Source organism: Dendrobates tinctorius, unplaced genomic scaffold, assembly GCF_039654945.1.
Source record: "Dendrobates tinctorius isolate UK_male_01 unplaced genomic scaffold, ASM3965494v1 ptg000103l, whole genome shotgun sequence".
NCBI classification, from domain to species: domain Eukaryota; kingdom Metazoa; phylum Chordata; class Amphibia; order Anura; family Dendrobatidae; genus Dendrobates; species Dendrobates tinctorius.
The window spans coordinates 747,891-774,809 of record NW_027361771.1 but is presented as its reverse complement, the minus strand read 5'-3'; the positions used below and the strand labels follow the sequence as shown (position 1 = coordinate 774,809).

Here is a 26,919-nt window from a genome sequence, read left to right as displayed (position 1 = left end):
CAATAGATTGAACATCCCTATTCCCCCCTCTCCCTACCATGTGGACAGCATATATAACATTTCTCCATATGATTCCTCTTACACCATAATTTACCATTAGTCATTCTCTTTACCTATATTGTCGATCAAACCATACAAAACAGAAATGTACCTATGTTCGGGTATTAAGGGTCTATCCACAACACCAACGTTGTACTATGTAGCACATTCCCGTCAGTTAACTGTATCGTATTGTAGCCAGGGGTTCCACAACTTCTCATAGGTTTTACAATTGCCTCTTTTAACATATATCCTCTCCTCCAGCTGAATGATATAAGTCACCTGTTTCACAAATTCTCTCCCAGAAGGAGGTTCTTCCCTGATCCAGTACCTCGCAATCAGTTTCCTTGCTACATATAGTAGTCTGGCTATAGCCAGTTTTGCACTATTAACTATTCCTATTTCCTCCACATATCCCAGTATGCAGACCAGTGGGTCTTTGGGTATAACACATCCGTAAGCCCCTTCTATTCTGTTAATGACACTAACCCAGAATGTGGATAGCCTGGGACATTTTCACATCATATGAAGGATTCCGGCATCAGACCCCCCACATCTTGGACAGTCGGAGTTGTCTCTCAGCCCCATTTTAACCATCAGAAGGGGGAGCGATACAATGCTCCTGATTCATTAAGAGGTGTGCAAATCTGAAAAGTGGTGTGCCCCTTGTCATAAATCTTACTACAGGCAGGGACTGGAGTAAAGTTTGTGATGTAAGGAACACCGTATCTCATCATTAATTAAAAAATCTAAGGCCTCAAACCCAGTCCCACCTCAGATATGTCCAATTTGCCAGAAATAGGTGAAACTGGTAAGGGTAAAAAATTCAAAATCTTTGCACAATTCTGTCACAATCACGTGGATGAAACAGCACCTATGCACAGGAAGCATAAGAAAATACTATTATGTGGTTTTTAAATCTCAATTGTCCATCTTACATGCCTTGTCTGATAGGCAATTATGGGTCTTTCTAAAACTCCACATTTGCTCCCCTCCTCTTCCAATAGACTCCCTCCGCCAAGCCATTGTTCACTCTCCCTTATTCCACCACACAAACATTCTTCATCTGGGACAGAGCTAAATATTCCAGAAAACTGATCTCCAATTGTCTAGTCTCTGGATTAACCTGGACTTTGCTCCAAAATCCTCTAACGTCCGACCACACATTAGTGGGACATATATGGGCTTTTCCAAAACGTATAATCTCCTCTCTGCTTCAGTGATAATTCTTTTTGCAGAGATTGTCTCTAAATACAATCCTTGAAGTGGTGAAATATTCAGATATTTGCAGCTGAAGCACTGGTCAGGGTCTCCTTTAACAAAATAATCCACTCCATAGACTGACCAGCTTTCAATCAATTTGCCTTAACTTCTCTCTGAAAAGGGTAGATACATTATATCCTCGTGTATAAGCCGACCCCCCTAATTTTGCCACAATAAACAGGGAAAACTTATTGACTCGCGTTTAAGCCTAGGGTTAAATGGTGGTCCAAGAAGATGCTCCATAGATAAAACCTCTCCATATGCTGCTGCACAAGGGTTAATGCTGACCCAAGAAGATGCTCCATAAATACCCCCATATGCTGCTGCACAAGGGTTAATGCTGCACCATAAATACCCCCCCTATGCTGCTCTACAAGGGTTAATGCTGCCCCATAAATACCCCCCATATGCTACTCCACAAGGGTTAATGCTGCCCCATAAATACCCCTTATTTGCTGCTGCAATAAAAAAGGAGATTTTTGTGTACTCACCGTAAAATCTCTTTCTCTTAGCCTTTAATTGGGGGACACAGAACCTTGGGTGTTATGCTGCTGTCCACTAGGAGGCGACACTATGCATAATCTGAAAAAGATTAACTTTGGCTCCTCCTCTGCAGTATACACCCCTGGACGGCGTCAGCCTTCTCCAGTTTTGTGCCAAAGCATAAGGAGGAACGTAACCAAATAACATAACCATGCCTGTAAGAAGGCTACTATGTACGAGCTCAAAGAACAATATGAGAACTCAACAGGAAACAACGGCCCGTAAGGCCAACAGGGTGGGAGCTGTGTCCCCCAATTAAAGGCTAAGAGAAAGAGATTTTACGGTGAGTACACAAAAATCTCCTTTACTCTGTCGCCTAATTGGGGGACACAGAACCTTGGGACGTCCCAAAGCAGTCCCTGGGTGGGAAGCAGTGGACGAATATTGTGCTGACAGTCCCCTAGACTTGGGGTACTGCCGCCTGCAGAACCAGTCTACCCAGGCTCGCATCCGCTGAGGACTGGGTATGAACACTGTAGTGTTTCGTAAACGTGTGTAGGCTAGTCCAAGTGGCCGCCTTGCACACTTGTTGTGCCGAAGCCTGATGCCGAATGGCCCAGGAGGCCCCTACTGCCCGTGTAGAGTGTGCCGTGATACCGGCCGGAAGAGGGGAACTGTTAAGTCGGTAGGCCTCATGTATGGTGGACCTGATCCACCAGGCAAGGGTAGCCTTGGAAGCCGGCAACCCCTTGCGACTACCTTCCGGAAGAATGAAGAGGGAATCAGATTTCCGGAAAGGTGCAGTCCTGGACACGTAAATTCGCAATGCTCTGACGAGGTCAAGCGTATGCAGAGCCTTCTCCACTCTATGAACCGGAACCGGGCAAAGGGAAGGCAGTGAAATCTCTTCATTAAGGTGAAAGTTGGACACAACCTTCGGAAGGAAGGATGGTACCGTGCGGAGAACCACCTTGTCCTGGTGAAAGGCTAGGAAAGGCCGTCTGCAGGAAAGTGCTGACACTTCCGACACTCTGCGTAACGAGGTGATCGCCACTAGAAAAACCACTTTCTGAGACAGAATGGAGAGTGGAACTCCTCTAAGAGGTTCGAAGGGTGGAGCTTGCAATGCTGTCAGGACCAGATTGAGGTCCCACGTATCCAGCGGACGTTTGTAGGGAGGAACCAATCGGGAAACTCCCTGGATGAAAGTCCTTACTTGCGGTTTAATAGCAATGCGCTTTTGAAAAAGGACTGAAAGCACCGACACCTGACTCTTAAGCGAACTTAAGGATAGCTTGGCATCTAGGCCCGATTGAAGAAAACCTAGTACCTTCGGGAGGGAATAAGGGAGTGGGACTTGTCCATGAGATTCGCACCAAGAAAAGAAAGCTCTCCAGGTACGATAATAGAGCTTGGCGGAGGCAGGCTTCCTTGCCCTGATCATAGTTGTAATGACTGCCGGTGAAAAACCTGCCTGGGTTAGAATCCAGGTTTCAAGGGCCATGCCGTCAAATTGAGAGCCCCTGAATTCTGGTGGAAGAACGGACCTTGAGACAGAAGGTCGTGACGGTCGGGTAGACGCCAGGGGGCGTCTGCTGTAAGTTGGACGATGTCGGCGTACCAAGTACGACTGGGCCAGTCTGGCGCGATGAGGATGGTCGGAACTCCCTCTTGCTTGATCTTCCTCACGACCCTGGCGATTAGGGGGAGGGGTGGAAAAATGTACAGGAGTCGGAACTGGGACCAGTCCTGGACCAGGGCATCCACTCCGAGCGACCGCGGGTCGTGTGTCCTGGCCATGAAATTGGGAACCTTGGTATTGAGATGGGATGCCATTAGGTCCACATCCGGGGTTCCCCAGCGTTGACAGATCTGGTAAAAAATCTCGGGATGGAGAGACCACTCCCCCGAGTCCATTCCTTGCCTGCTGAGGAAGTCGGCTTCCCAGCTTTCTACACCCGGAATGTGTACCGCAGAAAGTACCGACCTTGTGTCTTCCGCCCAGCGGAGGATATGAGCCACTTCTCTCATCGCCTTGGCGCTGCGGGTCCCGCCTTGGTGGTTCACGTATGCCACAGCCGTGGCATTGTCCGACTGTATCCGTATGTGCGAGGCTGCAAGCAAGTGATGAAAGGCTCTCAGTGCCAAGAGAATGGCCCTGATTTCCAGAACATTGATGGGCAATGTCACTTCCCTCGGTGACCACTTGCCCTGTGCCCTGTGATGTAGGTGCACCGCCCCCCAGCCTGTCAGGCTTGCATCGGTAGTCAGGATCTTCCATTGTCCTGAGAGGAATGGCTTCCCTCGTGTAAGCGAGGTTGGTTTGAGCCACCAATGCAGGGACCTCCTGGTTGATGACGTCAACCTGAACTCCCTGTCGAGGGAGAAGGGGTTCCTGTCCCAAGATCTGAGCATGGCTAGTTGAAGGACCCTGAGGTGAAACTGGGCAAATGGCACTGCCTCTATTGCTGCTGCCATCCGGCCGAGGACTCTCATGGCAAAACGGAGAGATCGAGGAGGACTGCGAAGGAGTGTGCGAACTCCCAGACGGATGGCCAGTGTCTTGTCCTTGGGAAGGAGCACCAGGCCCCTGGCGGTGTCGAATACCATTCCCAGGAATGTTAGAGTCCGAGTTGGGATGGTCGACGATTTCTGTAGGTTGACTAGCCATCCCAGGTGACTCAGAGTGTCTAGAGTGATTGAGACACTGACCTCGCAGTCTTTGAAAGTGGGAGACTTGACGAGGAGGTCATCCAGGTACGGGACGACTAGGATGCCTCTTGAGTGCAGGACGTCCATGGTGGCCGCCATGACTTTGGTGAACGTTCTTGGAGCCGTGGCGAGTCCGAACGGAAGGGCGACAAACTGGTAGTGGTTTTGGTTGACCGCGAACCTGAGAAACCTTTGGTGGGCGGGAGCAATTGGTATGTGGAGATACGCATCCTGTATGTCTATGGAGGCGAGGTATTCTCCCTGCTCCATGGATGCAATGATGGACCGGAGGGACTCCATGCGGAAATGACTGACCCGTACGTAATTGTTGAGCTGTTTTAGGTCCAGTATGGGTCGGACGCCGCCTCCTTTCTTGGGGACTACGAACAAATTTGAGTAGAATCCTCGGAATCTCTCGTTCGCGGGAACCGGCACCACAACTCCTGATTGAAGGAGAGAGGAAACCGCTTGGTGGAAAACATGAGCCTTTTCTGGTGGTGTTGGAGGAACAGAAAGGAAGAACAGGTTCAGTGGAACGGAAGTGAACTCTATCTTGTATCCGGAAGACACTATTTCCCTGACCCACCTGTCTTCTATAATAGGCAGCCAGACTTGCTGAAAGAGTAAAAGTCGGCCGCCTACTGGTGGGGTGTCTTCCGGAGGTCTCGAGTCATGATGAAGTGAAGTTCTGAGGTTTTCCTCCCTTGGGTTTCGCTTGGCCTGCTTTCGACTGCCAAGCCCTGTCCGGTCGCTGCTGAGTCCGTGGGTTGTCTCTGCGTGGAGAACGGTTGCGGTTTTGCACTGGGAGCGAAACGGACCAGCCTGAGGAATTCCGAAAGGATCGGAATCGCGTCTGGTTTCTTCGTTTAAACGTGCGTTTCGGTTTTAGTTGAGGGAGAGAGGTACTCTTGCCCCCAGTGGCATTGGCTATCTTGGTATCCAACTTTTCGCCGAAAAGTCTTCCAGTAAAATACGGAAGTCGCGTGAGGGACTTCTTTGAGGCCGCATCCGCTTTCCATTCTCGCAGCCAGAGGATGCGTCGGATCGTGATGGCGTTTGATGCTATTCCCGCTACACCTCTGGCGGAATCCAGGGCTGCATGAATCATGTAGTCTGCTACCACTGCCATCTGGACCGCTTGGTCCGAGAGTTCAGGATTTGAAGCCTGAAGACGCTCCTGTAGTTTTTTGGCCCAAGCCAGGATGGCCTTGGATGCCCAAACTGAAGCAAATGCAGGGCCCAGAGAGGCGCCTGCCGCTTCGAAAATAGAACGAGCCATGCGTTCTACTTGCCGGTCTGCTGCGTCCCTGAGGGTTGAGCTATCCGGCAGAGAGAGTAAAGTCTGCGCTGCTAGCCTAGAAACCGGGGGGTCCACTTCAGGTGGATCTGTCCATTGTTTGGTGTCTTTCTGTGGGAAGGGGTACTTCGCTTCCAAATATTTGCGATTAGCGAATTTTTTGTCAGGCTGCGCAAACTGTTTGGTAAGTATTTTCTCAAACTCATCGTGATTAGGGAAGACCTTAGGTGGTTTTTGAACACTTTCGAAGCAAATCCTATGTTCTGGGACTTCCGGGGGCGACTCTGGAATTTTTAGCACCCGATGAATGGCAGAAATTATGTCCTCAACTAGTGCTGTATTGCTAGGGGGAGAAGGTACCACGGACCTGACCGTTTCATTATGTGAGTCGGAGTCAAAGATGCCCTACGAATCCTGTGCCTCGCTAAGGTCATCCCTGGAGGGCGACCTGGGACGGGGGTCTTCTGTGGTGGGGGATCCCTGTGGTAAATTGCACTGTCTGTCTGTGGCAGGGGACTGCCCAGGAGACCTGGAATGACGCTGTCTCTCCCTAGAGGGGGACGACCTTGTGCTATAGTGTGACTTAGGTGATCGAGACCTGTGGGTCCGCTTACGTCTGTGAGAGTCGGAAGCAGCATGTTCCTGAGACAAGCTGTCCGTTTGCTGTGTACCGTCCATAGCCGGGGCCCGACTCTGCAGAGCTTGCAGTAAATGTAGCAGTTACCGTATTTTCCGCTTTGTAAGACGCACTTTTTTTCCCCAAAATTTGGGGGGAAAACAGGGGTGCGTCTTACAAAGCGGACATGCCTTACCTAGGCTGTGATCGGGGGCGTCCGGCGGTTGCTGGCCGCTGCTGCGGGTGTGTCCGGTGCCGCGTTGTGTGCCCGTCGATGCCCGGGGCTCTGCCAACATTGTGCGACAGGCCAGAGCCCCGGCATTTCCTCGGTTCCCTGTGTGCCGGTAAAAAGATGGCCGCCGGCGCGTGCGCAGATGGGATCTCGGGACCCAGTTCTCGAGAGATGAGATTTGAAATCTCATCTCTCGAGAGCTGGGTCCCGAGATCCCATCTGCGCACGCGCCGGCAGCCATTTTCCCTGGGTTCCCTGTGTGCGCGCGGTGGTGCCTGTAAAAAAATGGCCGCCGCGCGTGCGCAGATGGGATCTCGGGACCCAGCTCTCGAGAGATGAGATTTCAAATCTCATCTCTCGAGAACTGGGTCCCGAGATCCCATCTGCGCACGCGCCGGCGGCCATCTTTTTTTTTTACCGGCACTTCAGCGCACGTATACAGGGAACAGAGGAAATGCTGGGGCTCTGGTCTGTCGAACAATGTCGGCAGAGCCCCGGGCATCGATGGGCACACAATGCCGCACCGGAGGCACCCGCAGCATCGGCCTGCAACAGCCGGACAAGTGGAGAAACCTGACACCAGCACAAGACTCTGCAGCAGCAACGGCACACATCGGAGCCCCCCCCTCATCCCTGGATGCGGCCTGCAGCATCACTCCACGCCTGCCTCCTCCAGCAGCGAGCCTGGGACCCCGCTACATCGCAGCCACCAACCCCGGTAAGCAATAAGATGCAAGGATTATAAGAGGCACCACCATTTTATTAAAAAATATTTTTTTCTTATTTTTCTCCTCAAAAATTGTGGTGCGTCTTATAATCCGGAGCGTCTTATAAAGCAAAAAATACGGTAGGTTGTCTATGGACTGTGACATAGACTGAGACATCTGAGTTGCCCATTCCGGCGTGGCCTGTGACACTGAAGCGTCAGTAGGGACTCCCTGGGGTTCTGACCCAGAGTTCTGGATGCAGTCCCGGCAGTGCGGATACGTGCTGCCACTAGGGAGCGTGGCTTTGCAGGCTGTGCAGAATGCATAGAAACATTCCTGCCTGGTTCTCTTCCTTGAGCCCGGCATAGTGCACAGAGGCTGGCTATAAGGGATCGTACAGGGGTGGCTACGCAGAGGGAACCCACAGAAAGCCTTATAGGAAGTATAGATTCACAGCTGAGTAATGAGAACCCAGCTGTGAGCTTACCCCACCGGTGTGCCCCTAGGTCCAGCGCTGACAGATCCCAGTTCTGTGCCCCCCGGAGACCGCTGTGATGCTCCTCTCCTGGATCTCATCCAGAAAAAAATGGCCACCGGGGCTCTGAGGAGAGGGAGGAGGGGGCGAAGAGCTGAAAAGGGCGCGCTGGGCTGTGTAAAAATGCGCCCTTTCTGCCTCAATCCGCCCCTTCTATGACACTCCAGCGTGTCATTTTGGTCATCCGGGGGGCGGGGAAATTAGCTGAAAAAGCTGAAGCCGCGGCCTAAATTAGAAGCCTGATGCCCAGGAGGGCTCCAGAGCGGCGCGGTAGTCCGGGGGGGGGGGGGGGGGGGGCGGATTTGTACCAGACCCCCCCAGAATGGTCGACTGGATAGCGGTGGGGGTAGCAGGGGTAGCGGTTTTTGTATGGGGTGCCCCTGAAGCGCTATGGAGCCGCTGCTGTTGCAGAGACAGGGACGCAGAAAAAACCGTCTCTGCTGTGCCATCCAGTCCGCACCCTCCCCCGGCCCCAACAGGATCCCTCAGCCAGCCTGGGGTCCCTGGAAGCTGCGAAATGCTGCCTGATCTCCGACCCTACCTGAGGCGTCTCAACCTAATACCCCCTGCGGGGGATTAGGGAGGGTGCGTCTGTCACCGTCAGGGGGTCTTCATCCTCGCCTCAACCTCAACCCAGACCCCCTTAAAGGGGTTGGGGAAGGAGGGGGGTCTCGACCTCGAACCAGGACCCGAGGGACTGGGGAGGGAGCGACATGGGGAATAGCCACCTCGACCTCAACCGGGTACCCCTAATAGGGGACTGAGGAGGGAGCCATGCCGGGAGTCTCGCTGGAGACCCACTTTTCTTCATCTGTATTTCCGTGAAAAAAAACGGAAGAAAAAAAGGTGTGCCTCCTTGCGACACCAAGCAAAAACTGGAGAAGGCTGACGCCGTCCAGGGGTGTATACTGCAGAGGAGGAGCCAAAGTTAATCTTTTTCAGATTATGCATAGTGTCGCCTCCTAGTGGACAGCAGCATAACACCCAAGGTTCTGTGTCCCCCAATTAGGCGACAGAGTAAAAAAAAATGACATACTCACCTCTCCGTCGCTGGGGGCCAGGTAAGGCCTCTTTCACACTTCAGTCTTTTGTGTCAGTTAAAATCCGCTAAGAGGGCGGAAAAGCGGTTCCGTTCATAACTGATGTGACCGGATGCCACAGGAGGGAGAGGGAGAGAGAGAGCGCTCCCTGACTTCCTTTCTCCGGGCATGCGCAATGGAAAATGCAGATCCAACAACAAAAAAAACGATGCAAGGTCCGTCCAGGCATGGCGGCGGACGAAAAAAATTCAACTCAATGGGGAAAGAAACGGATCCGCAAAAAAAAATGGCGGATCCGTTTTTTTCAAAACCTGGCGGATTTTGACTGATGGTCAAAAACGGAAGTGTGAAAGAGGCCTAACGGTGTCCTGAGCCCCTTGCAGTGCCGATATTCACCTGTCCCCATACCAAGCTGTGCACCGCTGTGTCTCCCGGATCTCTGCATTGACAGCAGAGGGCGCGCACTGACTACGTCATCGCACCCTCTGACGTCACAGCAGGAGGACCCGGAGACACAGAGGTGCACGGCTTGGAACGGGGACAGGTGAATATCATAATGCCCCCGTCGTACTCACCCGTCCTAGCGCAAGGTCTTCTCTGCAGCGGCAGCCCCTGCGTCTCCCTCTGCCGTCTGCTTCCTGCATTCAGCTGGTCACGTGGTACCGCTCATTAAATATGTGCATATTCATGCATTTAATGAGCGGTACCACGTAACCGCTGAATGCTGGAAGCAGACGGCAGAGGGAGACACAGGAGCTGCAGAGAAGTGCCAGGAGAGGCGAGTATGGTCTCTGACACCCCCACTCCCCCGGTATATGACGCGCGTATCATCCGGGGGGGGGGACTTTCAGCCCAAAAAAATGGGCTGAAAATCTCAGCTTATACACGAATATATACGGAAGATTGACGGCACTCCAGGAATAAAGAAAAAATATATATATTTTATTGTGATTCCGCTATGCTAACTAGCTTGGACGTGCACCCTCCACATGTGAATTGGCTCGTCTAATTTGGATTCATCTTGTGGCAGCTCCAAGTCCTCCCTCCATGCACGAGTATATACGGTAAGTCTTTTATACTCCTCTCTCACTAATAATACCTCTCATACTTCAAACAATTATATAGTTAAATAGGAGTCTGACTTGTATACGACCACTGAGGAAGCAGATTGGGTATGGGCTGGTTTTAAATACCTTCTTGTCCTATGAATACCATAATTATAGAATCAGTCTATACGGTTTTAATGTGATGGCATACGTTACCTGCCCCAGCCACAAAGCCCATAACAGATTTCTCTCCTCCCCGCTTCCGTGGATGAGGTTTGCAAGGCAAGATGTTACATATCTGGTACTCATTAGTGATGTATGAATGTGCTTGGATAACGCCTTATCTGAGTATATTCATTCATCACTAGTGCTCATACTACAGAGTACTGTCTACATTTTTGCCATTTCTACGAGGGGCGATCCAAAAGTAATGATAATCGGTTATTTCTATTGCACACAGAAATTAAAATAAAATGTTTTCTTCTCTCTTAGGTACCCACTAGTCCAGGAAAAAAAAATCACTTAAATAGGCCACGATTCCCGGGAGCTACATTCATTTGAATATGAACTGCCAAGGAGTGAACATCAAAATGGAAAAAAACGAGCTCAGAGCTGTCATCGAATACCTCTGCTTGAAAAAAATGTCTACCAAAGACATACACAGCGACTTGGTGGAAACATTGGGGGACTCTTCTCCTCCATATTCCACAGTTGCACGCTGGGCCAAGGAATTTAAGCTGGGAAGAACATTGATGGAAGATGAACATCGCGAAGGACGCCCATGCACATCCCTCAATGAAGAAAACGTGAAAAAAGTTGAAGAAGTTGTGTTGGCAGATCGAAGAGTGACTATCAGGCATGTAGCTGAGGTCACAGGGATCTCATATGGCAGTATTCAAAGAATCCTTGCAAAAGAATTGCATATGAGAAAGGTCTCCGCGCGTTGGGTGCCAAAAATGTTAACCGACGAGCAAAAGAAGAAACGAGTTGACATTTCAATAGCAAATCTCGAAAAGTTCCAAGCAGACAAGGAGAATTTTTTGTCACGTTTTTTGACCATGGATGAGACCTGGATCCACCACTTTGATCCCGAAACTAAACAACAATCGATGACATGGAAACGAGCCGACGAACCGACGCCGAAGAAATTCAAAGTGTCAAGCTCAGCAGGGAAGGTTATGGCGTCCGTTTTTTGGGACGCTGAAGGAATTATTATGGTGGACTATTTGGAGAAGGGAGCCACTATTACGGGCTCCTACTACGCATAACAAATAAGAAGATTGTGGGAGGCTATCAAGGAGAAAAGGCGCGGCAAACTGCGGGCTGGAGTGCTGTTTCACCAAGATAACGCACCGGCTCACAAAGCTGCAGTTGCCATGGCTACCATTCAAGAAGCGGGCTTTGAACTGGTGGAACACCCCCCCCATTCGCCAGATCTAGCCCCCAGTGACTTCTTTCTCTTTCCTCGGCTCAAGGAACACCTCCGGGGCAAGAAATTTGATGATAATAGTGACGTGATAACCGCTGTTGGGGAGTTTTTTTGAGGGTCAAGATCAAGAATTTTTTTCGAAGGGAATTCTAAGTTTAGAAAAGAGATGGATTAAATGTATAGACTTGTTAAGAGACTATGTAGAAAAATATATATTTTTTTTTTACTAAATTCATTGTGTTTATTATTGATTATCATTACTTTTGGATCGCCCCTCGTATATCCAACTACCGGAAAGCCACAGGGAAGCTCTTCTACAAAATACTAAATATTGCCACCTGCATTCCTTGTTGTCATACAATTGCAAAAGCCTGGAAAAAAAACCTTCTATCGATTTGGAGCAGTGAAGCCCACAATGGAGGATTTCCTTTAACCCCTTCACCCCCAAGGGTGGTTTGCACGTTCATGACCGGGCCAATTTTTACAATTCTGACCACTGTACCTTTATGAGGTCATAACTCTGGAACGCTTCCATGGATCCCGGTGATTCTGACACTGTTTTCTCGTGACATATTGTACTTCATGATAGTGGTAAAATTTCATTCAAATAACTTGCGTTTATTTGTGAAAAAAACGGAAATTTGGCAAAAATGTTGAAAATTTCGCAATTTCCTTGAATTTTTATGCCCTTAAATCAGAGATACGGCACACAAAAAACTTGATAACTAACATTTCCCACATGTTTACTTTACATCAGCACAATTTTGGAACCAAATTTTTTTTTTTGTTAGGAAGTTATAAGGGTTAAAAGTTGACCAGCGATTTCTCATTTTTACAACACCATTTTATTTTTAGGACCACATCACATTTGAAGCCACTTTGAGGGGTCTATATGATAGAAAATACCCAAAAGTGACACCATTCTAAAAACTGAACCCCTTAAGGTGCTCAAAACCACATTCAAGAAGTTTATTAACCCATTAGGTGCGTCACAGGAATTTTTTTGAATATTTAAAAAGAAATGAACATCTAACTTTTTTTCACAAAAAAAATACTTCAGGTTCAATTTTTTTTATGTTACCAAGGGTAACAGGAGAAATTGGACTGCAAAAGTTATTGTGCAATTTGTCCTGAGTACGCTGATACCTGATTTGTGGGGGGGAACGACTGTTTCGGCGCATGGCAGAGCTCAGAATGGAAGGAGCGCCATTTGACTTTTTCAATGCAAAATTGGCTGGAATTCAGATCGGATGCCATGTCACGTTTGGAGAGTCCCTGATGTACCTAAACAGTGGAAACCCCCTACAAGTGACCCCATTTTGGAAACTAGACCCCCCAAGGAACTTATCTAGATATGTGGTGAGAACTTTGAACCCCCAAGGGCTTCACAGAAGTTTATAACATAAAGCCGTACAATTAAAAAATCATATTTTTTCCACAAAAATGATCTTTTCACCCTCAATTCTTATTTTTCCAAGGGTAACAGCACCCTAAAAGTTATTGTGCAATTTGTCCTGAGTACGCCGATACCCCACATGTGGGGGTAAACCACTATTTGGGCACATGGCAGAGCTCGGAAGGGAAGCAGCGCCATTTGACGTTTTTGGCTGGAATTGAGATCGGACACCATGTCGCGATTAGAAAACCCCTGATGTACCTAAACAGTGGAAACCCCCCACAAATGACACCATTTTGTAAACTAGACCCCCCAAGGAACTTATCTAGATGTGTGGTGAGCACTTTGAACCCCCCAGTGCTTCACAGAAGTTTATAACGCCCGGGCGTGAAAATAAAAAAATTTGTATTTTTTCCACAAACATGATCTTTTAGTCACCTTTTTATTTTCCCAAGGGTAACAGGAGAAATTGGACCCCAAAAGTTGTTGTCCAATTTGTCCTGAGTACGCTGACACCCCATATGTGGGAGAAAACTACTGTATGGACACACGTCGGGGCTCGGAAGGGAAGCAGTGACGTTTTGGAATGCAGACTTTGATGGAATGGTCTGCGGGTGTCATGTGCGTTTGGAGAGCCCCTGATGTACCTAAACTATTGAAACTCCCCACAAGTGACCCCATTTTGGACACTAGACCCCCCACGGAACTTATCTAGATGTGTGGTGAGCACTTTGAACCCCCAAGTGCTTCACAGAAGTTTATAACGCTCGGACGTGAAAATAAAAAAATCATTTTTTTCCCACAAAAATGATATTTTTGCCCCCAATTTTTTATTTTCCTAAGGGTAACAGGAGAAATTGGACCCCAAAAATGGTTTTGCAATTTGTCCTGAGTAGGCTGATACCCTACATGTGGGGGTAAAACACTGTTTGGGCGCATGGCAGAGCTTGGAAGGGAAGGAGCACCATATGACTTTTTCAACTCAGAATTGGCTGGAATTGAGATCAGACGCAATGTTGCATTTGGAGAGCCCCTGATGTGCCCAAACAGTGGAAACCCCCAATTCTAACTCCAACCCTAACCCCAACACACCCCTAACCCTAATCTCAGCCCTAACCCTAGCCCTAACCCAAGCCCTAACCCTAATGGAAAAATGGAAATAAATAAAAAAAATTTTATTTTATTATTTTTCCCTAACTAAGCGGGTGATAACGGGGGGTTTGATTTACTATTTATGGCGGTTTTTATGTTTGGCAGCTGTCGCACGCTAAAAGACGCTTTTTATTGTAAAAATAGTTTTTGCATCACCACATATTGAGAGCTATAATTTTTCTGTATTTTGACCCACCGAGTCATGTGAGGTCTTATTTTTTGCGGGACGAGTTGACGTTTTTATCGGTACCATTTTCGGGCACGTGACATTTTTTGATCGCTTTTTATTCCGATTTTTGGGACGCAGAATGAACAAAAACCAGCGTTTCATTTATTTCTTTTGGGGGGGGTGTTTACACCGTTCCGCGTGCGGTAAAATTGATAAAGCGGTTTTATTCTTCGGGTCAGTACGGTTACAGCGATACCTCATTTAGGTCGTTTTTTTATGTGTTGTCGGTTTTATGCAATGAAAACTATTTTATATAAAAAATAATTATTTTTGCATCGCTTTATTCTGCGAGCTATAACTTTTTTATTTTTTCGCTGATGATGCTGTGTGGCGGCTCGTTTTTTGCGGGACAAGATGACGTTTTCAGCGCTACCATGGATATTTATATGCGTCTTTTTGATCGCGTGTTATTACACTTTTTGTTTGGCGGTATGATAATAAATCATTATTTTTTGCTTCGTTTTTTATTTTTATTTTTTAAGGGGTTCGCTAAAGGGGTTAACTAATGGGACAGTTTTATAGGGCAGGTCGTTACGGACGCGGCGATACCTAATATGTGTACTTTTATTGTTTTTTTATTTTCAAAAAATGAATTTATTGGGGAATATTTTTTTTTTTTTTTTTACTAATTTATTTGGCGATTTTTTTTTAAATTATTTTTACACTTTTTTTAATTTTTTTTTTTACTTTATTACATAGTCCCAGGTGGGACATCACTGTCCTGTGACAGATCGCTTATCTGTCACATCACAGATCACTGTGACAGATCAGCGATCTGTCACAGGCAGTCCCGAAGGCTTCCTCATGCCTGCGCTTTGCAGGCACTGAGGAAGCCAGCTTCCTGCAGGCCCCCGAAGGCCCCCGTCGCCATCTTGGATTCGGGGGCCTGGAGGAAAGGAGCCCCCCGCAGCAGCGCTGCACATTGCGCTGCCGTTGGGGGGCTCAGGGAAGCACGGAGGGAGCCCCCTCCCTGCCGATGCTTCCCTTTAACTCCCGGTACACCGCGATCATGTTTGCTCGCGGTGTGCAAGGGGTTAACGTGTCGGGGGCGGTCCATGACCGCCCCTGACACATTGTGCCGGGTGTCAGCTGTGATAATCAGCTGACACCCGGCCGCGATCAGCGGGGCTCACCACGTGGGCGCCGCTGATCGCGGTAGACGTACTATCCCGTCCACGGTCATACGGGCCCGGGTACCGTGGACGGGATAGTACGTCGGATGTCAGGAAGGGGTTAAAACTAAGCTTACCAGCATTTTAACAGATAAAAGTACTAAATTCACCATAATTTGGTTGCACTCGATAACATGCTCTCATGGACGACAGATGTTCTGTCACTATAACATTGCACCTTCTGTTTCCCTTACACCTCTCTATTTTATATTTTTCATTCTATTTGCATCATTTCACATTATTAAAAGAAAGCATAAAACAATCTGCTGCTATTTTATGCAGCTATCCATTTAACATTATGTAATCTTTTATTGTCATTCAAAGCAAAAATTTTGTGTTTGTATATTTTTGTAAAATCCAATAAGAAAATTACTAAAGTTAAGACAAACTAAGTATATTGTTATGATTTATATTTCTATTTCCTAAATAATTGTTTATTTGTATACATCTCGGCACGGTTAGTGCCTTATGATTGTATGTTTTTTTTCTCTTTATATATTCAATAAATAAAGATAAAAGTAAAAAAAAGTAAGACGAACTAAAGACAAAGATAAAACTTTTTAAGATGCAAAAAACCCCACAACCAGAACAAGAGGTGTACTCGGCAGAGCGCTTCTGATTTTCATTTCAAGTCAAAAGCTTTTCCCAACAGAGCAGTTATTCTTTCACTTCACTGCTACAACATCTGGTAGTACCTGAGCTTCCAACTTTGTCTTTGCATCAACACGATCACTTTCACACAGCCGCTCCAGCTCCTCGCCATGCTTTACTGCTTTTCGCAGCCGGGAGACCAAGTGAAAACGTTTACGAGGTTCGGTATTGGCCTCCGTTTTAAGCTGCATGGCATAGCTCCAAGCTCTCTCCGCATCCATCAAAATGAGCAGTAGATACCTGCAAGAAACTAACTATATTACAGAAGAATAAAAAAAATGGAAGAACAAACTGTAATACGCAAAAATTAAAAGAAGGATTTCTGGGGTATATGGATTTGTCTGAGACCATTGGGTAAAGAATGGCACGGTGGCTCAGTGGTTACCGCTGCAGCCTTGCAGCGCTGGGGTCCTGGGTTCAAATCCCACCAAGTACAACATCTGCAAGGAGTTTGTATGTTCTCCCCGTGTTTGCGTGGGTTTACTCCGGGTACTAAGGTTTCCTCCCACATTCCAAAGACATACTGATAGGGAATTTAGATTGTGAGCCCCATCAGGGCCAATAATGTCTGTAAAGCGCTGTGGAATTATTGGTGCTATATAAATGAGTAAAATAAATACGGTAAATAAATATATAGAATTATTGTGTCTGTGTATAAAGTGTCATTGTATCTCTGGCTGCATAACAACAGGTGACAACGTACAGCCACCATTTGTCCATAACACAAATAAAGCAGGGTACCTGTGAGACATACCTGTTATCAGATAGCATCTCCACAGTCACTTTCTTTCCAGTAAATTTATGTCTGTTTCCCATCTTAAAATTGAGAGTTTTCCTCAGACGTCTCAAGCGACGTGAACAATAGCCCCTAAAAAGTACAAGAAAAACCTCACATCACTCACCGGTTGTATGACATAAAATCTTACGGAATCCAACTTAACAATACTGTTGATTTCTGAATTATTCTTACCATTGCCGACACTGGCCCATACTTATCTAATGTGAACTCTTGTTTTATTAAAGGAGCTTTCCCATCAAAAGTAAAGACGTATTAGCCAGCTGGTCACTATTGATTTGACTTCTCTAAGGCCCATTTACACATTAGATTAAAGTCAGCCAAACCTGCCAATTTCAGCTGACAGTCTAATGTGTATGGGGGGGGGGGTCTCCTGACTTTCCACCTACAGATGAGGCGGGGGAAGAGAAGAATCGGCACATTGGAATTCCAAAGGCCAATCCTCTATTCTCCCTGGCAGCGGCTCTCTCAGAGGGAACATGACAGTACTCGGCCAAGTTGAGCATTTCTGTGGATGGGAGAGTTGGTAAAGAGTGGTCAGGTGAGCGATCCTTTCTCTGATAGATATCTAATGAATATGTGTACACTATCTCTGGCAATCCACTGTTGGGGTATGCTTAAGGCCCTTTTACATTTAGCGATGCACCAGCGATCCGACCAGCAATCCAACCCGGTCAGGATCGCTGGTGCATCGCTAAATGATCGCTAGTGAGCTGTCACACAGGCAGACCTCACAGCGATGCAGCAGCGATGCATCGCACGATACTCACCTTTCACACACAGCGATCCTGACATCCTCCCGCCCGCCTCCACGCATCGCTCGTCGTCACAGCAGGAAGCCACAGCAGGAAGCTGATGACGAGAAATGGAGCCAGACATTCTCACGCGATCAGCGATGGACAGCGGGGGGAGCTGGTCGGACGTATCACACATAGCGATATCGCTACAACGTCACAAAATCGGTGACGTTATAGCGATATCGCTATGTGTAAAACCCCCTTTACTCTGAGTTTTCCTGAAGAGTATTTTCAAAGCAGATCCTCATCGGTAAACCATTTTACTGTTGAGGAAATTTTTTTTTAGTCTTTTTTACCTGAAGAGGTTTTGAAAAACACTTGGTAGGGTAAAAACGTGCATCTTGAAGGTAATCTCTCCAAACTGGACATCATCCAATCAAAAGGCAACAATGTCTTCAGGAAAAAAACTTCTCAAAATATTCCCCAAAACAAGAATTTCCTTAAGCAGTTTTGCTTGAAACAATCATGATTTTTGAATTCCACTAAGAGCTCAGTGCGAACATAGCATTGTGGTTGAGCAAAGACACTTGTCCAGACATTTCTTAGCAGCAGCCATGGACAGGTCAGACATACCAGTTCAGAATAGGTACCTAAACGCTAATTTTTTTCTCATAAGGCTAGAGGCACATGGCAACCTTGACAATGACACAGGACACAAGGCCAAATAACACAGTATGCAGCTACTTCCAGGGCTGTGGAGTCGGTAAGCCCGAACCTCCGACTCCACCACACTGTTCAATATTGAGCATGTGCAGAAAGTGCAGCACAGATTCATCTCCACTAAAAGCAGAGATCTGTAGATCAGGAACAGAACAGACATTTATAGGACATTTCATAACTTTCCAAACTTCTTATGAAAACATTTACAGCACATTCTGCATTGTACTACTGCACCCAATTTATTATATATTTTATTCTGACTCCACAGCCTTGGCTACTACAATGAAGCATACTGTAAGAGAATGGAGGAAGTCGAACTGTGACTTGCAAGATATCGGGAACAAAAACAAACAACAAAAAACAGGTTGCAAATAATGTGTTTTTTTTTTTAACTTGTTTCAACTTTAATGTTGTTCAAATAGCTTATAGGTCGCAATTGCCCAATGCTATAATGTAGTAGCAACATACAGTAATCTTTAATTGCGAATCCCGAGTCATAACCAGTTGTCAACCATTTAGATTATCATAGTCAAAGAAAATAAAGATGATAATGTAGCGCAGTAGTCCCCAACCTTTCTGACCTTGAGAGCCACATTCAGCTTAGAGAAACGGTCGCGAGTCACATTCAGCACAGAGAGAGTCGCGAGCCACATCCAGCTCCCACCCACTTCAATGTAGTGTCAACCAAAGCCCCCATTACAGGTATAATGATAACCAAAGCTTTTCCACAGAAATTACTCCAAAGCATCACACTGAGATCCAGGGGTTCCCACAATACCCCCATTCAGTATTCTCGCATCAAGGGCTCCCAACACACTGTCACATCCAGCTTTGAGCACCTCCTCTAACAGGTAGTACCATCCTCCAGCGTACCATACCTAAAACATCTCTAAACCCCTAAGACCAGGATATGTGCAACCAGATCTGCTCTTCTGTGCAGGGCTACTCAGAAATTCACCATTTTGAGATGTACTCTTCATACCTGATTGATAGACCTGGGTCTAATGCACCAAGCTGGCAGACAGTCGCAAGCCACAATTTATGGGACCGTGTACCACATGTGGCTCCCGAGCTACAGGTTGGGGACCCCTGATGTAGCAAAAGAAACCACTCGACTTACGTTGGCAACATAATTTAGCACCTGTCTCTACAGATGTACTGCAATTATTCTGCATAATAAATTCAATAGAGAAAAATATCATGATGGCAAAATAAATCACTGCCCCACAACTTTGAAGGATGTGTTCTTACCTGTATCTCTGGAAGTCTCCATGACGCATGCCATGCTGCTGCTGGGATTCCTTAATAATTTGGAGGACTGTAGGCTGCGTTAAGGGAATACATATAAAGGAGGAACCAAAGATCTCATTATTAAATCTGTCTCCCCCATGTATATCTACCATATCAGAGGTTAGATCTACCTCTATGTACACATTCGTTTTCATGCATACCTCTACTTTACATTCACCTTTCCATAAAGTATTAGACAATGAATAATATACTATATATATTGCATTATTATATATTATGGTCTTCTACAATTAGAAATGATTCCAACAAAGAGGCTGCTGGGAGTATAATTCAGCCGACCTGCTTTTAGTTCCCAGCTGTACTCTCTGTGACAGAAAGAATCCTTGTTAACGTGCCAATATTCCTAATGTTCTTAGCTTTTGGGGCCAGAATTGTGCCCCAATAATTGCACATAGCATTAAAGGGGTATTGCCATCACCAAGATACTATCATAATATGCAGTAGGTGTAATAATAATATTAGCAAATTCCCCCAATTACAAATGTAGTATAGTTCTTCTGATTAGCTATATTGCTTACCCAATGTAGGGCATTGCCGTAGGTTAGGTAGCCATGGTTATGACCACTCATATAGTTAGTGTTTAGGGGTTGTAACCATGGACACCTCAGGTACTTTAATGACCTGCACATGGGAGATGCAACATAGCGAATCAGAAGAACTACACTACATTTCTAACTATAGGTATTTGCTAATATTATGATTATTATGCCTACTACATATTGGGATAGGCTCTTTGAAATGGGAATACTCCTTTAACTACAGATCTATAGTTTTTGTACATCCAAAATAGAAAATTCAGATTACCACTAGGGATGAGCTTTCCAATATTGAAATATCGGAAATCGTCCCGATATTTGTGATATCGGAATTCCGATTCCGATATTTTTTTCACAACGGAAATCGGAAATCCCATAAGCCTTCAGCCTCTGAGCCTCTAACCCTAACTCTAACAATCCCTTTTCCAAAAATTTTTATTAACATTTTATAACAGAGCATACATAAATGCAATATCATGAGGCATTCATGACACATGAAAGAAAAAATAAAAAAAACACAACCAAACTATAAATAATAAGAACTCATGGAAACATTTCCAGTCATCGAGACCATTTCTTTATAAAGGAAGGAAGACAGCCATTCAGCAACCCCAACTTTTGCTCATATGACTTATGTAAAGTCAGCTTTGCAATAATATCGAGTGAAGAGGGCACTCGAGTGGATTTCCAATAAAACGCAATTTCATTTTTAGAAACCAAAAGTAAATGAATAACCAATTTCCTAACAGAAGGATTCAAACGACTTGCATCCAACGAGAGCAGGGCAAACTGAGGAGTCAGTGAAAAATCTGATTGATTTAAAATATGAGAAATAAGAGAGGAGATGTCATCCCAAAAATGCCGAAGACGTGGACAAAACTAAAATAAATGGGAAAGGCTACCATGATGCCCGCAATCCCTCCAACAGAGAGGGGAGGTGGAAGGGTTGATAAAAGCTAGACGAGATGGCGAATAGTACCATCTCGATATGATTTTAAAGTAGGACTCATGGAGAGCCATAGACATGGTAGCAGAATAGGTTAGAGACATGGTCAGTTCCCAAACATCTGGGGTAACAGAAAAATTCAAAACCGATTCCCATTTTTTCATATATGAGGATTTTATAAATGCAGAATCGTTGTTGAACCACTGGTAGATATAACGAGTGGACCAAAAAATATTATGGCCTGAGTTGCATAAAATATTGATCGCTGGCTCCGATAGTGGAGGGCAGCGAGTCACCAGTGGAGTCAAAAATTCTTTCTACATAGTAAAGTGTAGAAAAGCAGAGGAGGGAACCCCAAACCTATTCTTAAGATGAGAAAAAGATACAAATTTATGACCTTCAAAGATGTCATTTAATTTAGAAATACCCCAGTCAGCCCAAGTAGAATGCAAATCGAATGAATAAACAGAGGACAGAAAAGAGAGAGGAAGCCTCAACAGGAGTTGAATCCTAGAAAAACCACTCTTAAATTTAAAAAACTTCCTCCAAGCCACAATAGCAGCCATAAAAATTGGATGATTAGACTGAGATAAATGCTTCGATGTCAATAGATTCAAAATAAGAGAACAAGGAGGGGAATTTTTAATAAAATTCCAAGTCCGCCCATGAAGGTATATGGCCAGTTGACCACCAACATAGACTTTGCTTAATAAGATTAGAGTAATAATAAGCTGAGATGTTAGGCAGTCCCATACCTCCACGTAACTTATGTTTGTATAACTGATTCGAAGCAATATGGGCCTTTTTATTTCCCCAAAGAAATAAATTAAGGCGTGTCTGCAGACTAGTTAAATAAGTGGAAACAAGCAGGGGAAGGGATCTGAAAAAATAAAGGATTTTGGGAAGGAATATTGATTTGGCTACTAGACATTTTCCCCACCAGGATAACTCTTTGTCCGCGTAAAAATTAAAGCCTTTAGAAATGGAGGCAATTAGGGAATCTAGGTTAGTGGAAATCAGAGATCCAAGGTTTCTAGAAAACCGCAGACCTAAATAAACAATTTCCCTCTCCGCCCAACCCCAAGAAGAGACAGCCTTTATACTCCTGATTTGAGAATTGGTGAGATTAAATTGGAAAATTTTGGATTTGGACTCAATCATAATATAGGAAAGGGAGGAAAATTTTTGAAGAAGGGATTGTAAATGTGGAATAGAGGAGCAGGGATTAGTGAGAGACAGGAGGACATCATCAGCATATAGACTGATCTTAAACTCCTGACGATCTGTTCGAACACCCTCTATGGAAGAATGATCTCTGATTAATTGGGCTAGCGGTTCTATTGCAAGGGCAAAAAGCAATGGAGAGAAGGGACAACCCTTCTGGGTACCATTAGAAATTGGAAATGAGGAGGAAAAGTGATTATTAATGTAAATTTTTGCTTGAGGGTCAGAATATAAGGCCATAATTTTGGTGATAAAGTCTAAATTAAATCCAAATTTTAGTAGGGAGCATCGGAGAAAGGTCCAATTGAAGCGATCAAAGGATTTTTCTGCATCTAATGAAATTAGAGCAGAAGGAAGTTTTTGGGAATTGATTAACTTTATAATATTTATCAGCCGTCTGGTCCCTTCTATGGATTGCCGATGTTTGATAAAGCCAATTTGGTCCGTGGAAATTAATTTAGGCAGTATAATATTAAGACGATTAGCTAAAACTTTAGAATAAATTTTGAGGTCAGTATTTATTAATGAAATGGGACGATAATTAAGAATTTGATCAGGATTAGTATTGGGTTTGGGAATTAGTACGATTGTAGCATCTAAATTTTCTCTAGGGAAGGAACCAACGGACGCAGCGGCATTAAAAAGTTTAGTTAAATGGGGGGACAAGAATGTCGCGAAAAGACTTATAATAATTGTTACTATAACCATCGGGAAAAGGGGCTTTTTATGACTTTAATTGACTAATGGTGTCACCAATCTCTTCAGCAGTAAAAGGAGCAGATAAAAAAATCTGCGTCCACAGAGTTGAGATTTGGAAGGTTAACCGAAGATAAAAAATTATTAATAGAGTCCGCATCTGGAGCGGGAAGAGAGGGATCAGACCTCAAATTATACAGTTGATTGAAATATTTCGCAAATTCATTTGCAATGTCTTGTGGGTGGGTGAGGGATAATCCCTTAGGAGCAGTAATTTTGTCAATGCGGTTGCGTACTCTTAGCTTCTTTATTCGATTAAACATAAAACGGGTGGGTTTATTAAGGGACATATAATGATGAAATTTTGATTGCTTTACTGCTGAATCATAGAACGAAAAAATTGTGGCCCTTAATTCATTTCGAAGACGGGATAAATCAGCTAGAGATGTGGAGCTAGAGGGAGGATTCTTAGATAAGGACAATTCCAACTCTTTCTCCTTAATCAAAGCCTGCAAATTTTTAATTTTTTGACGGTTAAAATTTTTTATACCGGAGGAAATACGAATAAGAGTGCCTCGTATAACCGCCTTGTGAGCATTCCACTGGAGGAATGGTTTGGAAGGATCAAATATATTTTCTGAAAAATAAAAATTGAGAGATTTAGATATTTCCTCATGGTAAGTAGGATTTTTAAAAATAGAAGCACTACACTTCCACAATTGCTGATTGTTAACAGAGTGCCCCTCAACCAACTTGGCAATAACAGGAGCATGATCTGAAAAAGATTTATTTCCAATTGAAACTGAGGAAAATCTAGGGAGAGAAAATACGTCTGACAAAACGAGGTCAATACGAGAGGCAGATAAATGAGAGTCAGAAAAAAATGTATATTCCTTTGAGGTGGAATTGAGACAACGAAAAACGTCCAAAAATTCATTAGTGAAAAGCCAATTATTTAAAGAAGGGAAATTAAGTCTACTGGAAGAAGAGGCATCAAGCGTATTATCGGGTACCAAGTTAAAATCACCTAAGAGTAAAAGAACGCCTCTCTTTAGCGGTTCAAGTTTTTTTTAGTAATTTGTTCAAAAACCTAATTTGACCTTTAGTAGGAGCGTAGATATTGACAATGGTATAAATTTGGGGGTCTATAGAACAGACAAAGACATGAAAATGACCGTTCACATCAACCAATTCCTCCAGCAGTTCGAACGACAAGGAATCCCTGACTAGGGTCATGACACCTGCCTTTTTAGAGGGACCCGAGGCCTCAAAAACATGAGGGTAATTTTTTAGGGAAAACGTGGGATGATTATTAATTTTAAATTTAGTCTCCTGGAGGCACACATCTGCTGCAGATTTATTAATTTCTCTCTGAAAGGAAAAACGCCTATTTGGACTATTAAGCCCCTTAACATTATAAGTAACTAATGTAAGTACCATAAAAAAAGAGAAAAATTGGCGTTAAAACACAATCACCAGCTGGAAAGTGTCAAAAAAAGAAAACACTACAAAACTAAATAACCAAAAAATAAGTACAACTTAAAATTGTACAGTGTTAGAACCCTAAGAGGGAAACCACACAAAATGGTTCTCCTACTTGCGCCGGGGAAAAGTCCATGCAGCACAAGGCTAAGGAAACCCTCATTAACACCTATATCAAATAGACAAATATACAACCTAAGCACAATATTAATTCATATAATATCAGATAACCCATAGACACACATCACAATAGGCTCAGGTGACATGTCCTGGACCAGCAGAAGAAACTGTAGGAACAGAGGACAAGACACCCTGAGATTTCAGAAACTGGAACCCCTCTGCAGGTGAAAGAAAAGTTGCATTCTTCCCTTTGTAATTAGAAAAGAGGCGTAGAGGAAAGCCCTACTTATAAGGAAGGCCTCGCTCCCTCAACACGGAGGTCAGTGATCGAAAGTGTTTCCGACCTTCAATAGTTGCTTTAGATAGATCAGAAAACAACTGTAGATGGTGATATGGTTCCGGGAAGCCTCCCTTAATTCTGACCAAATTCAGAATTTTCTCTTTTATGTGGTAGAAATGAATTTTCATAATTAAATCCCTGAGTAGGACTTTAGGGATGGAAGGAGGCTTAGGAAGACGATGGATACGATCAATGATAAGATCCGTATCCGAAAGAGTGGGAATCATCCTCCTAAAAACTCCCTTAACATAGTCAGAAAGCTTGACGGGTGAAATATCTTCCGATATACCTCTGATTTTAATATTGTTGCGGCGGGAGTGGTCCTCCAATTTAAGTCGCAACTGGTGTATCTCAGACTTGGACTCCGAAAGGTGTTTTAGAGATATCGTTTGTGATTTTTTCCAATTCCCCCAATCTAGACTCATGGTTATCCAACCGAGCAGTAAAGTGTTCAAGAGTGTCTTGAAAAAGCTTTGTTTGGTTAGCCATGTCGATACACATCCTGGCACTAAGTTTTTCAACTAATGTGTTCATATATGCCTCAAGGGTTGTAGCACAAGGGAAGGCCCCGGACAACTCCTCAGGTTTCGGTCTGTATTTTTTTGGAGTAGGGTTGGGGAAGAACTACAATCCTCCCTCGAGGAATTGGCACTGGAAGACCGCGTACTCCCCCCACCCGAGGGACCCTTCCTCTTTGAAGAGGAAGAAAGATCCATTGTCTCAGTATGAGAATTTGAGGAAGGAAGATCTACACTTAACGTTGTCAAACAAGCACCATGTGTGGACAACGAGAGACACATTGTCGGTAGAAAGCTGCGAACAGTCTCTGTCAATGGGAGAACGGGACTTAAGCGGACTCAATAGATTAACCGTGTCCCTGGAAGAACCACGAGGAGACTTGGGTTCTTTATTTTTCTTTTGTCCTCTAGAGGTACCTGTAGTTGTAGCCATAGGTAATTTTGAGTTGAAATGACTCATTTTGCCAAGTGATATAACCAAGAACTGAGAAAGAGTAGAATAGTAACTTTATATTAAATAAATTAACCTGGGAGATAATGTCACAGAAGTGTATAGGGTTGTGTTATTTTGAGGTGACCGGCTAGGGACCACCGCTACCCAATGTCAATTTTTACTAAAATTTTTTCTTTATTTATTGTTTTATTTTTTTTGTATTTTATTATGTTTTATTTATTATTTCTAATATTATTGCTTCTTCCGTTTCCTCTCTCCCCTTTCCCTCCAATTTATATATTAAATATAATTATACTTTATAAACTTATTTAGTTTTAAATTATTATATAGTATATTTGTTATTTATAAACCCTAACTATCCCTAACCCTTACCATTAACCCTAACCACTAACCCTGCTAACCATAAGCATAATCGTAACCCTAACCCTAACTCTACTAACCCCTAACCCTACTAACTATAAGCATAACCCTAACCCTTACCCTACTAACCATAAACCCTAACCCAACTAATCGTAACCCAAAGAAAAAACACCGCTGTAAAGAAGAATGGCGACCAGTTTTCCTGCTACAGCTTTCGCTCTGTGCCTTTTTCTAGCGATTTTTTTGCTCCTCTGCAAACTCCTTCCCCATTATCCTGAGGTGGTTCCCCTCCATTTTATCCATTATATAGCACTGTAGTGGTCATTTTGTAATTCCGATTTTTTTCTCCCATTGACTTGCATTGATATCGGAAATTCCGATATCTGATATTTTCCAATATCGGAAATCTGAATTCCGATACGATATTGGGCAATATCGCTCATCCCTAATTACCACATGAAAACCATATACAACACCTGCAATTGTTGCATAACTGAAAATTGCAAAGCAAAACTGGAATTTGTAGTAAATTGCATATGTTTATACTGGGTGCTTCTTGGCTTTCATAATACTGTACTTCTACATCTAAAAAAAAACAGTCTCAGTCATTACTTCACTCAATGAGGTCAAATTAAGATAGGAATGCAATTAATGAGCATAGCAAAAATAGTAGAAAAGAG

General features: G+C 44.5%; 1 protein-coding gene across 1 annotated transcript in view; it reads right to left on the bottom strand.

Moving 5' to 3' along the window:
- Positions 1-26,919, bottom strand: part of SRP68 (signal recognition particle 68) — a 69,417-nt gene that overhangs the window by 34,549 nt on the left and 7,949 nt on the right. Inside the window, exons 2-4 of the mRNA XM_073587902.1 lie at positions 19,504-19,570; positions 16,754-16,867; positions 16,044-16,239 (exon numbers count right to left, since the gene is read on the bottom strand). Of these exons, the coding sequence (XP_073444003.1) occupies positions 16,044-16,239; positions 16,754-16,867; positions 19,504-19,570 (377 nt within the window). The remainder of the gene's footprint in view (positions 1-16,043; positions 16,240-16,753; positions 16,868-19,503; positions 19,571-26,919) is intronic.